At 37.1% G+C, this 13,158-nt stretch overlaps 2 protein-coding genes across 2 annotated transcripts in view; one reads left to right on the top strand and one right to left on the bottom strand.

Annotated features, from left to right (window-relative positions):
* The window catches only part of LOC123517084 (sodium/calcium exchanger regulatory protein 1-like), a 36,570-nt gene extending 30,538 nt beyond the window's left edge, over positions 1-6,032 (top strand). Inside the window, exons 2-4 of the mRNA XM_045276955.1 lie at positions 4,207-4,379; positions 4,548-4,661; positions 5,568-6,032. Of these exons, the coding sequence (XP_045132890.1) occupies positions 4,207-4,379; positions 4,548-4,661; positions 5,568-5,621 (341 nt within the window). The 3' untranslated portion in view covers positions 5,622-6,032. The remainder of the gene's footprint in view (positions 1-4,206; positions 4,380-4,547; positions 4,662-5,567) is intronic.
* A 1,202-nt stretch (positions 6,033-7,234) lies between these two features.
* Positions 7,235-13,158, bottom strand: part of LOC123517083 (cyclin-J-like) — a 28,248-nt gene continuing 22,324 nt past the window's right edge. The window contains exon 7 of the mRNA XM_045276954.1: positions 7,235-11,679. Coding sequence (XP_045132889.1) covers positions 11,589-11,679 — 91 coding nt within the window. The 3' untranslated portion in view covers positions 7,235-11,588. The remainder of the gene's footprint in view (positions 11,680-13,158) is intronic.

Below are 13,158 nucleotides of genomic sequence, written 5' to 3'. Positions count from 1 at the left end.
CTCCTCGTGACAAAAGCTTCACTTTTTCATAGCGTGACTCTGCAGCTTCTCTCATTTTCATGTTCTTAGGATTATCGCTTTGACTGACTGACTGACAGGTAGTACAAGAGTCACCTGATTGTTACCTAGCTAACGCGCACAGGTGATAAGGAACTGTGTATCCAGAGGCGCAACATTTTAAACAGATAAGCGCGACAAGGAGATAAAAAAAAAAAAAAATTTAATCTATGCATGTGACTCAGCGGCAGTTTAAACACCTCCCTTTTTCTCTCTCCCTTTGATTCAGCGATAGTCAATTATGTGTATCTTCCTGAAACCAAACACCAGTCACATTTAAAGTTGAGGAGGAAGGGTAGAAAGACGAGAGGGTACTACGGGGCTTATCCGTCAATTTATCAAGCAGTGACGTGAATTAGGAGGAGGGAGAGAGAATGAGGGGAGTGACCGTGAATTTAAAGTGACGGGACTCAGACAGACTCAGACAGAAAGATTAATGGTGGTATAGTAGTGGTGGACAAGAGACGGGAAGGGAAGGAAAACGTGAGGCATGAATAAACTCCCGCCTTCTTCCGCTGCTGGAGTGACCTGGCGGGGGTAAGGGGTGTCTGGACCGTCCGGGGTGTGTGGAGGAGGTCTGGCGAGTGTGAGAGATGAATGAGAGGGTGTCGGGCCGTGTGGGATGTGTGGAGGAGGCCTGGCGGGTGTGAGAGATGACTGAGAGGATGTCTGGGGTGTATGGAGGAGGCCTGGCGAGTGTGAGAGATGAATGAGAGGGTGTCAGGCCGTATGGGATGTGTGGAGGAGGCCTGTCGAGGGTGAGGGATGAAGGAGAGGGTGTCTGGGGGTGGGTTGAGGGATGTGTGGATGATAGGTGAGTGTCAAGGCAGTGTGTGGGAGCCATTGAGGACAGGGATTAGTGCCCAGTGGTGTGAGGGACGGAAGGACATGGGACTGTGTGTGTGTGTGTGTGTGTGTGTGTGTGTGACTGAGGATAGGGATTATATTGGTTTTGTGATGGACGGAAGGACGGGAGGGAGAATGCCTTTGTTTGTAAGTAGGCGTGTATGTATTCTTATATTAGTAGACGTATTTCTGAATATGGGGGAATAAATAAGGAGGAAAGCATCAGCATGAAGTACAAATAGTAAGAAGCACAAGGAAGCAGCCAGCTGTGAACCATAAGGGCAATCTCTCCTTCACAATTAACCAGCTCAATAGGTCTATTCTTCCGCCGCCATCATCCTGTTAAGTCAAGGTTCCTCCCTCGCTTCGTCTTTGTCCATTGGTTGGGGCGGTGACCAGCCGTGAGAACCCTGAGAATCCTGACCACTTCCTCCACTCACCCTCTTGCATCCCCTCCACATCCACACTTGTCAACACCACCACCTTGATACAGCTGGAAGTCATATTACTTGTTTGGAACACAAGTGGTGGTGTTGATAAGTCTTGGCGTAAATGTTTTGAATTTCACGAACTTCGCAGAACACCAAGCAGGGAATTTGATGAATAAGAAATGTGCATAAATATTTTGAAGGGATGTAAGTAGTGGCAGTGGTTATCTTCAAGTGTACCGAGACTTGACTATTTATCACCCTAGGTCAACACACACACACACACACTCTCTCTCTCTCTCTCTCTCTCTCTCTCTCTCTCTCTCTCTCTCTCTCTCTCTCTCTCTCTCTCTCTCTCTCTCTCTCTCTCTCTCTCTCTCTCTCTCTCTCCACACACACACACAGATTATAAAGACATCCGTGGTAATGGTCACAAGTCCGTTATCCACCACTTGCACTGTGGTGGATAACGGACATCCCAACGCACTCCAGTTCATCCCATCCTTGGACTGACATCACCTCTTGGGCTTTGTCTGGACTTCAACGTAAAACTTCCAGAGACACAAATATTGCCTATAATTTTTCATGATTCCATTCCTTAGTTCTTCCTGTTATGATTCTATTCCCTAGTTCTTCCTAAGATTATTCTATTACCATTTTTTTTTTTCAATTATGACGCCATTCCTTAGTCCTTTCTATTTTGATTCCATTTCCTACTTCTTTCCTTTACAACTCTATTGCTCAGTTCTTCCTTTTCTTTCCATCATCTGTTGGTCTCATTCTTCAGGTCCGCAACTCTCCTCCTGCAGTCTCCCCCATCTATTTCCATTCCTCAGGTTCTCTTCAGGGTCCTCTTAATAAGTTTTTTGTATTTATAGTATTTCTTTCATACTTATTTCATGTAAGTTGAGCAAATTTCGATTTGTTTGTCTTTTCCTTAGTTATGCCAAAATGATCAATTTTCTTCTTGGTTACTGGTATTCATAAACTTTGCTCTTCTGTCATGGCTATTGTCAAAGGCCACGGAGATGATTATCATAAGTGTTTATCATGTTAATATAGAAATCTTACTAACCAGTCATTAGAAATGTGAAACACCTTGAAAATCCCGTATAGCACTAGAGCCTTTTAAAAGTAATGGTGTGGAGCGTCAAGTTTCAAAATATGATCTAGATAGGAGGGCGCGGTGCATTGTTTCCTCCTAGTGATCATTCCGATTTCCTCTCCCAGAATATTTTGTAAGTTGTTCATGGTTAGTTTCTTGGCATTGGCTTGGCATGCGGTGTAAGGAGGAGCCTTCTTATTAGTTGTCTCTCTCTTACTCCATTTCCTTTGCATCTTTTTTTCTCCTTCCTGCTTGGCAAGGTGAAACATGTCACAGTTACAATGGTAATTGTAAAGAAGTCATCGGATACACCCATGCTGTATTGACTGGTGTATTTTCACAGTTTGTATAATCTTTCTTTGGGACGGAGTTGATTTTATAGTTTCATAATGAAGTACATATATTAAGTTTGATTGCAGGTTTAAGGTGTTTGTGTTGATGCTGATTGAAAAATAATACATCGGCTTTGTCATGCTGCAACCTTCTTTATTTTATTAACTAAGCAGGTTCATATCTTATCTTCCTCTATTCTGTCGTGCGACAACACCTCGTTCAGCATTGTCTCATCCGTCCTTGTAGCTTCCGTCATTCACACAGAATTCAGTCTTCCTATCATCAGGATAGCGCTATCCTCGTGCCATTCATACAGAATCAACTCTTTTCTCTTCCTATCATCTGTGTAGTACCATCCTTTTGTCAGTCGTATACAATACTCGCTCATCCAATAATGCACCACTGTCCCTGTCTTCTCTCATACAATACACACTCCTCTTTCTATCAGCAGTCCACCACCATCTGTTCCTGTGTTTCGCATTGTAGTCACTCTTTCCATCAATGTAATATCTATCATCTTCGTGTCGATCACTCCTATCAGCATATAGTTTCGTACTTTATCCCTGGGAGGCGATGGCATAGTGGATAAGGTGGTGAGCTTGGGATCAGGCAGACGTCCATGCGTAGGTTCGAATCCCACCATGTACTGCCTTGAAACTTTGTCATTTGCAGAGTGGTATAAAGTTACCTACATGTCACCATGATACCCAGTTTTTAGGTGGGAGGTGTAATTGCCTTACACATAAAATGTGCTTGAGTGGTGGTATGGTTAATGCTATAAATAAAATTGCCTGCACCACTAATGGATGGAAGTTGAACAACACTTCCCATACTCTTCAAGTATACCTACAAGCAGTATAGGCAGTAACACACACACACACACACACACACTAATCAGTTGACACATTCTTGCAGGTAATGTACAGTCTGCCTTTCATCCTATCAGTAGGAAAGATAAGAAGTGTTTGTGCTTGTCCCGTGTGATCAAAATAGCATGTTTCTGCCGCTACTGTGTCACTTTGTGAGGCGTAATGGGGTGAGGTTACTCCTCAGTCCGCAGTACTATCCAGTAACAAGTGACCGTGCTAGTCTAAATTTATGTAACTTGATATTAAAGTTGTTTCCTTCCTTAGTTCAGTACGACAAAGCTGCATCTGAGGTGGAGAACGGTTCAGATACAAATATTCCCTACGAGTCATATGTGTGGTTTCGAAACACCCCCTTCTGTGATTTTGCCATTTGAAGGAGTAATAAGGCGACCTAATCATCACATAATTAATAGAATAAGACTTTTGGAATAATGCACCATATATTTGTCACAAATTCATGGCAAAGCTTGAGTGATGGTTGTGCCTCAGCCATGCGACTCGTGAATTGCGGCTGTGGCGCATTTTGTCATTTTCATTTGCATCTAACAGGTTTGTGTGTGTATTGCAGGTGTGGGAATGGTGATGAGGAAGATGGGCAATGCTGCCACGCCCACAGTGGAGATTTTGCTGGAAGATGGCACCTACACTCTTAAGACCGTCACTACCTTCAAGACCACCGAGATCAAGTTCAAGCTGGGTGAGGAGTTCGAGGAGACCACTGCTGACGGACGCACCGTAAAGGTAAGGCAGAGCTCCGATGTGGTGGCGAGGGGGAAGAGAGAGGGAAAATGGAGTAAGAATGAAAAGAGGATAGGAGTAAAAGGGGGCTGTTTTGAGAGAGAGAGAGAGAGAGAGAGAGAGAGTTCAGTATGTGCTAATGTCCATTAACAATAAATATTAATCCCACAGTCCACTATCACCCTGGACGGCAACAAATTGATACACAACCAGGTGGGAGACAAGGAGAAGAAAGAGAAGGACTCCGTGCTCACCCGTGAATTTACTGACACAGAGATGCTCATGGTAAGTGACTGGTGATGTTCTTTGAAATATTAGTCACCGGAAGAACCTCACAAGTGCTAAACATGAAAATGTTGGCTTTATATATTTTTTTATTTTTCAAAATAATTTGTTGATAACTTATAAAGCAGACATAGTAAGTGGTGTCACATCAGAAAAGTCAAGGATCTTGAAAGATAGAAACCATAGCTGTAAAATATGTAGGCATGGTCCCAGAAATCAAGTAAATTAATCTTAGCACTGATGATATAGTGATGAGCAGACATACCAAAACTTTCATCAACAACTTTCATTTTTTATTGGTTTACATTCATCAAGTACCTGTTTGTTTATATTTTCTATGACTTGCTGTAATTATAAATTAGTGGTATCAAAAAGTTATGTGAATGGCTTCATAGCACACTTAGCGATTGCAGAATATGGGTGTGTGTGCTATGGAGCAGAGCAGTAACCATCATAAAGTCTTTTACCAGCATCATTCAGTAAAATTGTGCCAACCAGGATAAAATAGTTTAACAATGCATATATACCCACAATGAAAATAAATACTGACAATCATCACTGAGTGTCTTGGCAGTGGAAAGTTGTCAGAGATTTGATATGTTGAGAACATATTGGATAATGACTACATAGTCTCAGTAATTAGTAAAATTAAACAAATAACTTTTAAGGAGTCTCACACATGAAAACTTTCATTCCGCTGATATTAATTACATGTTTAGTCTTACTCCACTTCATTCTCTACATGCCTTTTCTATATAACTCTGCTTGTATTTCTTAATTTTCATTAAGTTAAGTATTAATTTTTATATGCTTTTTGCCTTCTTGAATATGGAATTTATTATTGCCATCTGGTGTCTTACATAGTTTCAAGATAGAATTTTCAGTTTTTTTATTTTTGTTTTACAGGAATGCAAGGTTGATGATGTTGTGTGTAAACGTGTCTACAAGCGCCAGGATTAGAGGACAGCAGCAGAGGTGTTGCTGGTTATGCAAGAGTGGGCATGAGCAGTAGACTATTGGAAGTCCTCTTCAGCTTGAATGAAAAAGTTATTGTAGAATTTTTTAGTATGATACTAATTTTCATTGCATATTTTATTTTATTTTATCTTATTTTTTTTTTACCAAATTATTGTTTTATAATTTACTGATCTTACATTTCATTGAAGCTGAATTATTTTGCTCAAAGATTCCAAACCTAATTGACAAAAGTGAGCTCATTTTATAAGTGAACTCATTTCCTTTGATAATTATCAGATACTTGTTCTTATTTATTGAGAATACTGTTCTTGATTCTTAAGAACCAAAGTAGATAATATCAGATGCATATTAAAGGAATTTTTGTAATCTTTATATATTAAATGTCAACAATCTTATAGATTTTTCTTTACCTTGAGGACACTATAAATATGGAAATCCTGAGGAATTTTTGTATTTATGATGTGCATGAATACTAATGCCTTTCCTAGTGTCTACTTATTTCTGATTAAGCCTATTGCTAAGAACTATATTTTATGCACTCCTAGTTTGTGAATTCAGCTTAACATACTTTTAAGAAGTCATTGCTAATTAGACAGTAGCTCAAAAAGTATGTCATGCTTCACCTAGAAGTGATCTCTCCATTAAAAGTTTTACTGCTCTTATAATACTACTTCACTTGTTTCATAGAATGCATTATTATTTAGTATACACACACACACACACTTACGGCCCGGTAGCTCAGTGGTTAGAGCGCTGGCTTCACAAGCCAGATGACCGGGGTTCGATTCCCCGGCCGGGTGGAGATATTTGGGTGTGTCTCCTTTCATGTGTAGCCCCTGTTCACCTAGCAGTGAGTAGGTACGGGATGTAAATCGAGGAGTTGTGACCTTGTTGTCCCGGTGTGTGGTGTGTGCCTGGTCTCAGACCTATCCCAAGATCGGAAATAATGAGCTCTGAGCTCGTTCCGTAGGGTAACGTCTGGCTGTCTCGTCAGAGACTGCAGCAGATCAAACAGTGAATTACACAGCCTGCCCTCTAAAGACAACTCTCTTCATTCACACCAAACTACATAAACTTGCTACATACAAACACACACACAGCATAGGTGATTATTTACTTCCACAATAAGGCCCAACAGTACATTTAAGATTATCTCTGTCCCTTCATGAGATTGCTCCTGTAGACACACTTGAAGAATGTATGGGAAGCGCTGTTCAGCTTCCGCCCATTAGTGGCGCAGGCAATTTTATTTATAGTGGTACCCATATTAGGGCCCATATCATCGCCCAAGCTCATCTTGAGTGTAACCACCTAGATCCTGGGTATCATGGTGATATGTAGGTAACTTTAAACCACTCGACAAATGGGAAAGTGTTTTAAGGCTGTACTTCATCTTACCAAGTGCACTCACATTTCTCCCCAGGGATTGAAAAGTTTACACAATTTTCATCAATTCACTACAATCACTCTCCTTTTATCTCTATCACCATAGTACTATCTACATTTTTCATTTGGTGTTCTCTTCATGCAATTCATCCATTCCAGATGTGGCCTTTTCTTTTTCAATCATATTTTATTTTAAATTTTGAGTGAAGGTGTGTGTGTGTGTGTGTGTGTAGCAAGTTTATGTAATTTGGTGTGAATGAAGAGAGTTGTCTTTAGAGGGCAGGGTGTGACTACCCACTTGTGTTATGAGACACAAAGAGAAATACTGGCCTTGGCTTTAGTGACAATTTCACAGCACCCCTTGATTCAGTTCTTCAGACCTCACTGCAAGTAGGTAATCATTATTATTATTATTATTATTGCTGTTCTCTCCACATGCCCAGACCATCGTAACACACACTGATAAGCCCACCTAGCATATTCTCTAAAAACACCAGTTCTAAACTCATTTCTTATTGTACCTTGTGTTATTCCACACAAACTCCACTAACACTTTATTCCCAGTATTTTAAAGTTTCTTTTCTGCTATGCCTGTGTTCCAAGATTCCACACCATACAGCATTGTGTGCACCACTCTCTCTTATATAATCCTCTCTAGACATATCTATTATCCTATATTTTAAGATCTTTCCAGTCCACCAAGTATTTTCCTGTTTTTCATCTTGCACTTCACTTATCTCACCTCTTCTGTCCATTATAACTGTTTGATCCCCAAAACTTAAAACAATGCACTTCTTCCAGCTGTCCTTCAATCTTACATACATCCTCTTACAAACACACCCAAACTTCTCCACTCAGAATATAAACTTGTTTTTAACCACTGGGCAAAAGAATATCAGATTAGACTTGTGTTGAAAAAAAAAAAATAAAATAAATAAATAAATAAATAAATAGTAAAAAATCTGGCTAGTAGGTAATTCAAAAATTTTCAATATGGTATTATTACTAGATTGAAGATTATGTAAAATCAAATGGAGTTGGGTAACTCTGAAAAGTTGCAGGTAATGAAAATTCACACTATGGAAAGCAGGAGACAGACCATCTCAAGCCACCACTCAATCAGTGGCAATCTTACAAATCTATGAAAGAGCATAGCAGTTAATACTAATCCTAATACTAATATTATGTTGAGGAAAGTTCGGAACTTTATGATAAGTACTAAACTCTTTATCTTGAAAATGCAAAGATATAACAAAAATTAGGATTACCCTTTTATTAGTTTTGTCCTACCAATTGCCAACTTTAACACAAGCAAGCAAATATATTTGTACTTTTTAATGCACTGTTCTACTATACATTCCCATGAATTCTTGTCGTTATCATTTTTGTGTTTTATGTAAGCCAACCATCATTGTGGTAATAAGAATACCTTTGAAGAAAATAACTGATTACCACTTAGTAATTGCAATAAATGAATTCATTACACAATGTTTAGTAATCCAATGGATGAATACAATAAACAAGATGTGTAGTGTAGCATGTGTACTAAACTCAGTAACAAACTGAAAGTAAAGACATCTGACTAGAATGAAAAAATACACCATCATTACAACAAATTCAAACAATAACTTAAAACATATAAGTTTCCTTATAGCTACATCACAGATAAACCTTTTCATTCAACAAAAATTCCAGATGAAAAACTGAAAAAATACACCACCTGTAAATCTTACTAACATTATAGAAGAAAGGAAGATTATTTGTAATCTTGAATATCATTCCTGAAGATAAGGAAAAAACATTTGTAATCACTCACTTTGGAAAGGAAAAAAAAAAAAAAAAAGTACCCACCACTATCACTAAAGATGCAGAAAAAACACTACTGTACTTGAAATCCTTTACCACTAATGAGGATTGGTAAAACACATTTTTGCAATCCCTTAGCATTACTAGAGATCCCATTTATAATTTTTTTTATCACTAAAGATGATAAACTTTTTTTGTGAGCCTCTCTCAATACTGAAGATTGGAAAACAAAAGTAACATTTTAATTAGTATCCTACACAATGCCATAGATGATCATTAACCACAAATTATTCTCCAGTGTTAATGATAATTATGATTATCAATATACTTTCAAACAAGTAAAAAAAACCTACTGAAGGCATTACTACTAGTAATGTCAATGCTGCCTTATTTACTGAAAGAAAAATAGCTCAATGAAAATCTGTGGGAAACAATATCAATTATGCATTAATCCATTAATGTTAATTAAGTAATGACTCTAGATAATCAAGAAAAATATGAAAGCTAAAAAAAAAAAAAAAAGAACAAAGTAAGAATATGAATGAATTAATCAAATGAAGGATTATAGGACATAATGAGAATTGACTCTGGAATGCTTGTGGCCAAGATCATTAAAAACTTAATACATTTCCTAATTTCACAATCCATTATTGTGATGATGGCAATATTTTAAATCTTGTAACTGACTTCTACAAATGATCTGCCATGCTGATCTGAAGGATTCGTTCTCTTAAAATGATTTTCTGCAACACTGATATTGTGAATAGAGAAACTTAAAATTTAAACATCTCTCTGATATAGTGGAAGATTGGGATTCTAACCTCATTGTGGTTCCATCACTTCATCATAAATGCCATTGCATCATATTTGTACGACATTCAAGAGGCACTTGAAAATTGTTGTGCTACTGATCTTGTCCGAACTTTCTCATTACAAAAAATACACAAATTTTGTTTGTTAGTCTAACTATGTCACTTGAATATTATACAAATACAATGGCATTTATAGGAAAGCAGAAACCGTTGCTAATTACATCTCTCACAATGTGATTGAAATCCCCTTCTTCCGCTACATCATTTCACAAGACTAAATATTGCAATATGCATAATAATGGAGGTAGGAAATGCTCAATCAACTGCCAATGTTATGGCAGGGATGACCAGCAAGAGAGAATAAGAGAAGGTAAGAGAATGACATGGAGCAGATAAAATGGTGACAAGACAGATATTGTATGATCATACTGCTGATAAGATATTGTATGATCGCACTGCTTCACATGCACTTATTAAAAGCCTTAATACCTATTCTATACTACAAGTAAGGCAAAGGTCAAGTACACACATTTTGTTACCACACCAAGAATGTGAACAGGTTTCCTTGCAGTCAATTGAAATTAGAATGACTGTGATTACTACAAAGTTATATACTGTTGTCTGAGGCAATATTTGTCACAAAATATATCATGAATGATTTAATCAAATAGCATCAATATCTGAAAAATAATAAAATAATTACAATAAATCAGCACTATTTTCGATGATGGCACACTTCTTTATTTTTTTTTTAAATCCTTTGCTTTACTTAAAAAGTATAGGTATGGTAACTTATAGACCAGCAGATGACCAGATGACACAAGATTGAAAAGTTTGTTCTGGAGATTGAAAAGTACAAGTTTGAGATGTGTGAGGAGATTAAGATACAGTAGTTGCCATAAATGAAGTCTAAGCAAGCAAGACAGGAAGCTCAGAGAGACTAACAGGGGACCTGCAGGAGCTTCACGAACAGCTGGAAAAGAAGAAGAGGATGTGACATGCTGGAAGGGAAGCTGAAGAAGTCCATAGCCGAGACAAACAAGATGCAAAGAGAACTGAGCTGGGCTGTGTGGGAAAAGATGCAGGAGGCCAAGAAGAAATGGAATCTCCTAATTAATAAGAACTATGACCTGACTGAAATGGAAAATGGGGAATTTAGTGTGGTGTAGGACAATCTTTGCAATTCCTTCACCACAAAACTACATAATATGTCTATTTTACATGCATGATGTAGAGACTTTTATTATAAAAAAGGGAAAAATTATTCTAAAACATCATTGCATCATCAAATACTAGAACATAACATTTTATTAATAGAAAAATCAAAGGAAAGACAAGATTGCAATGAGCTGCAAATTTTAAATATCACAGGTGTTTTGTATCACATCAGCACTTTAGAACTTCAATATACTAAAGTTTATGGATAGAAGTTTTGTGTAAAGGATTCTCAAACTATTGTGTAATGTAAGAACTAATGGGAACATCTAGACTATGATTCTGGGGGAATAATATGTTAATATTGATCTCCTTATTAACTCATAAAATGAATTAAGATATTCTAGACAAACCTAAAGAAATGGTACAAGAATCACAAAAATTAATTCCCTGGGCCACTGTCAAAAGTATCACAAAACAAATGAAAATTCTTTGCTCAACAAATGTTTAATAATTTGCAAGAGATCTATTGAGTGGCACTACGTATTTTTCAGTAGACTGAGAAAGACACTTTCTTGTCTTGGTTATTTAAGATTTTTTCCTTAGTTTTGTAAAATTTACAGTATTTACAAAGTACCACACACAATTTTAATAAAGTAATTGAACATTTCAAGCCTCAGAAAATTCAATAATTTCCACAGCAAAAGCATGACTAGCAGCACACCAGCTCTGCTTCACAGAGCCACCAGTGAATTGAAGACATACATACATGTAGTTTTCATCCCAACAGCTATGGAGACCCTTGTAGACTGGAGCTCCAACTGTCATATCCAGACTCTGGGCTGCTACAAGCACTAGTTTTCTTCTCACTTCTGTACATCCTACAAAGAAACAAACAAGTTCCTTACATTCCACAGTTTACTTTAAACAGTTATGTAAGAAGAATGTATACATGAAATTACAAAAAATGTAATAATAAAAGTTATTGTGTAAGAGAGATTGTATAATTCCTATCTTAATACAAATTTCTAATACTTAATACTCTTCATTTATGTAAAACATCAATATACTTTTAAACTCATTACCAATTATTTTAAGTTACAGGAAAAATAACAATAGCTACATTAATTTATTATACTAAAGGGTAATGTGGGGGGATCACCGTACAAGGGGATAGACTAGAAAAGCTCTGTTTAAATGCAAGAACTTATAGGACCTGTGCTGGCAATACTAAGAGTAGATATGATGCCAGTGAACCAAGATGGCTGCTACCGTTCTCTTAGAGCACTGCTTGTGGACTGGAAGGAAGAATTTAAGATTTTTGTGGCATGCAATGTAACTTCAGACATTCATATCATATTTAATGTTGGTAAGGTACTGAATATGAATATTAGGCAGATGTATGTGATATTTAAAGAATGATTTAGGTTTTATCCAACATTGTTGCTGTAATACTGGTTTGAAGGCAGCATGGCTAGGAGGGGGTGTAGCATACAAGTTGTGAGGGGGCATGTAGCATACAAAAAGACATGTAATACTGATTGTCAGATAAAGCAGTCATGCCTCAAAAATTACTCCTTCTCTGTTGTTTGTTCATAAATAGTATACTTTAAATAATGTGTTTGTTTAATTTCAGACAGCAATATCTCATTCATTACAATTTGTAATTAATTTCTGGGGGTGAAAATAACATGAACAAAACACCACCACAGTATGTGTGAATCGCCCCTGCTATGGGAGTGATTCTTACAAAATGGATATTTTTTGTCAAATGGCCAAAAAATGTCACTAATTTTGTCCTGATAAGTTTAGCTGTGTGTCATAGGTAGCTCACTCCTTGGAAGAAAATTTCTGACCCACAGTCTTACCTTCAAGATTTAAATCTGATTTTTCATAACACTTTTTCACTAATAGTACAATATACCCACCCCCATTGCACCCAACTTCAAAAATCTTCATAATTAGAATGCATAAATTACCTTCATATAAAGTTAACAAAATTATCCCTTTGTAAGTCTAAATAATAGTTGATAATAATTCTAAAACAGATACTGTATTACTATAAAGTGACAACTGAAGACTACAAAAGGTCAGAAACAAGCCATGTTCTGTAATGATGCCTTCACAAACACTTATAGTTAGTCTGACAAAAGAATGAGCATACAAGGTTAAGAAAATATTATGCACACGACAACAAGGATACAAGATATAAAGCTCAAAATTCACAAATTGTATTCAAAGCACACAAATTTAGCAAGTTTCCTCTCATTTTTGTCAAGTAAACACTACTTTCACAAAGAGAAAGTCTCTACTTAAGATGTCTTTGTCATTTTAGAACTTCCTACAGTGGTGGAGTGATC

Source organism: Portunus trituberculatus, chromosome 41 (genome assembly GCF_017591435.1).
Source record: "Portunus trituberculatus isolate SZX2019 chromosome 41, ASM1759143v1, whole genome shotgun sequence".
NCBI classification, from domain to species: Eukaryota; Metazoa; Arthropoda; class Malacostraca; order Decapoda; family Portunidae; genus Portunus; species Portunus trituberculatus.
This window is presented reverse-complemented; position numbering and strand designations above follow the sequence as displayed.